General features: G+C 38.8%; 1 protein-coding gene across 1 annotated transcript in view; it reads right to left on the reverse strand.

Moving 5' to 3' along the window:
• Positions 1–532: 532 nt before the first annotated feature.
• LOC144959532 (uncharacterized) overlaps positions 533–1,581 on the reverse strand; it is a 2,148-nt gene continuing 1,099 nt past the window's right edge. Inside the window, exon 2 of the mRNA XM_078892148.1 lies at positions 533–838. Within this exon, the coding sequence (XP_078748274.1) occupies positions 533–838 (306 nt within the window). The remainder of the gene's footprint in view (positions 839–1,581) is intronic.

Consider the following 1,581-nt stretch of genomic DNA (forward strand, 5'->3'; position numbering starts at 1 on the left):
TAAAATATTATTTAATCATCTTCAAAGTACTATTCATTAAATTGATTTAACTAAGGAATATTAGGGTTTACACCCAATACTTATGGAATAACACATTCACAAATAAAGTTCTCTGGTTAAAAAAGTAGTCCCTTTGAGCCAGAGTTTATCATAGTTTGTTAAATGAGCAATCACAATTATTTGCTACCCTTTGGATATGAGGTTAGTCTAACTTAAATTACATTCCTCTAGATATGACAATCCTAGCTACCCAATCATTGCTAGGTGTACGGAAATGGCGGAGAAGGGTACGAAGAAAATATCGACAGTACCTAGAATCAATATAGGTTATACAGGAAATCAAACGGTTACTGTACCCAATGAGCTATCTGACTTCTTATCAGTTAATGTGACAGACTTTTCAATTTTATTTTTAAAATTGACCAATTCTCTCACACAGGTATTCTGTCGGGCTGAACAAAGTGCAGCAAAATGTATTTATAGCCACAAATATGAAACATAGCGTTAATTTTAATTCGTTTCAGTATAGAGATTACATACAGCTTCCTATATTTTCAGATTTTAAAAAATAACATTTTATAGATATCGTAATACATACCGGATGTGACATCAATTTGCCACATTTTTTCTTAAGAATAGGCGTGCCCACGGGCGTGCCCACAGGTGTGCCCACGGGCGTGCCCACAGGTGTGCCCGCAGTCTTGTTCACAGGCAAGGCCACAGGCCTGCCCACAAGCGTGCCCACACGCCTGCTCAAATGTGTGCCCGAAGTCTTGTTCACAGGCGTGCCCACATGCCTGCCCAAAGAGGCATCCATTGACAGGAAGATGACACACAACTGAAGATTTGGGTATGGATGGAAGAGAAATAACTTGATAATTGACGTAGCAAAATTTTCACTAACCATGCTCAATCGCTTTACAGGGTCTTCCCAGTCAACAAAAACATTGAACATGTAGGGTAAGACGTGACGCCCATAAGGCAATATTGTATTTTTTCAGACACAACGCTGTTAATGGCCAGGTACTCATTTTACACCTCAGTACGACTAGAGACTGTGACTAAAGAGCCTTTCCTAAGGACTCAACTGTGTGCCGCTAACTGTGGGACTCGAACCCTTTACTTGACCTATCGGTCCAAAGACGTGCGTCATACCACAAGACCTCATTGCCGCACATATCTTAAATATAATCGTTGGTCTTCGTCCTTCTCAAATATAACGACTGACTTGGTACGACTGAATGTTACTGTCAATGTGAATATCCGATGGAACAAAGAACAAAAAGAAGATAAGGACCTTCGTTATAGTAAGTCACAGTGCTTTTTTGAATGTCTCACTATTTTTCAGTATTCTTAATAAACTCATATTTAAAATTTTGGGTAGAAAACTCCTCCTTCCACATCGCCCGATTGAAATGTCTTTCCCATGACGTAAGCTGCCAACTCACAACATCAATAGAATTATTGGAAAATCATCAAAAGTCAGAAATTCCGGTCCGATCGTGAAAGGTAGATTCTATGGCTCCGCGTACAAACCTATAAAGCCAAATTTTCTTGAAAAATGTGTTAATGTTAAAAATA

Source organism: Berghia stephanieae, chromosome 14, assembly GCF_034508935.2.
Source record: "Berghia stephanieae isolate SIO BIC M18660-M18661 chromosome 14, UCSD_Bste_1.3, whole genome shotgun sequence".
Classification (NCBI taxonomy): domain Eukaryota; kingdom Metazoa; phylum Mollusca; class Gastropoda; order Nudibranchia; family Aeolidiidae; genus Berghia; species Berghia stephanieae.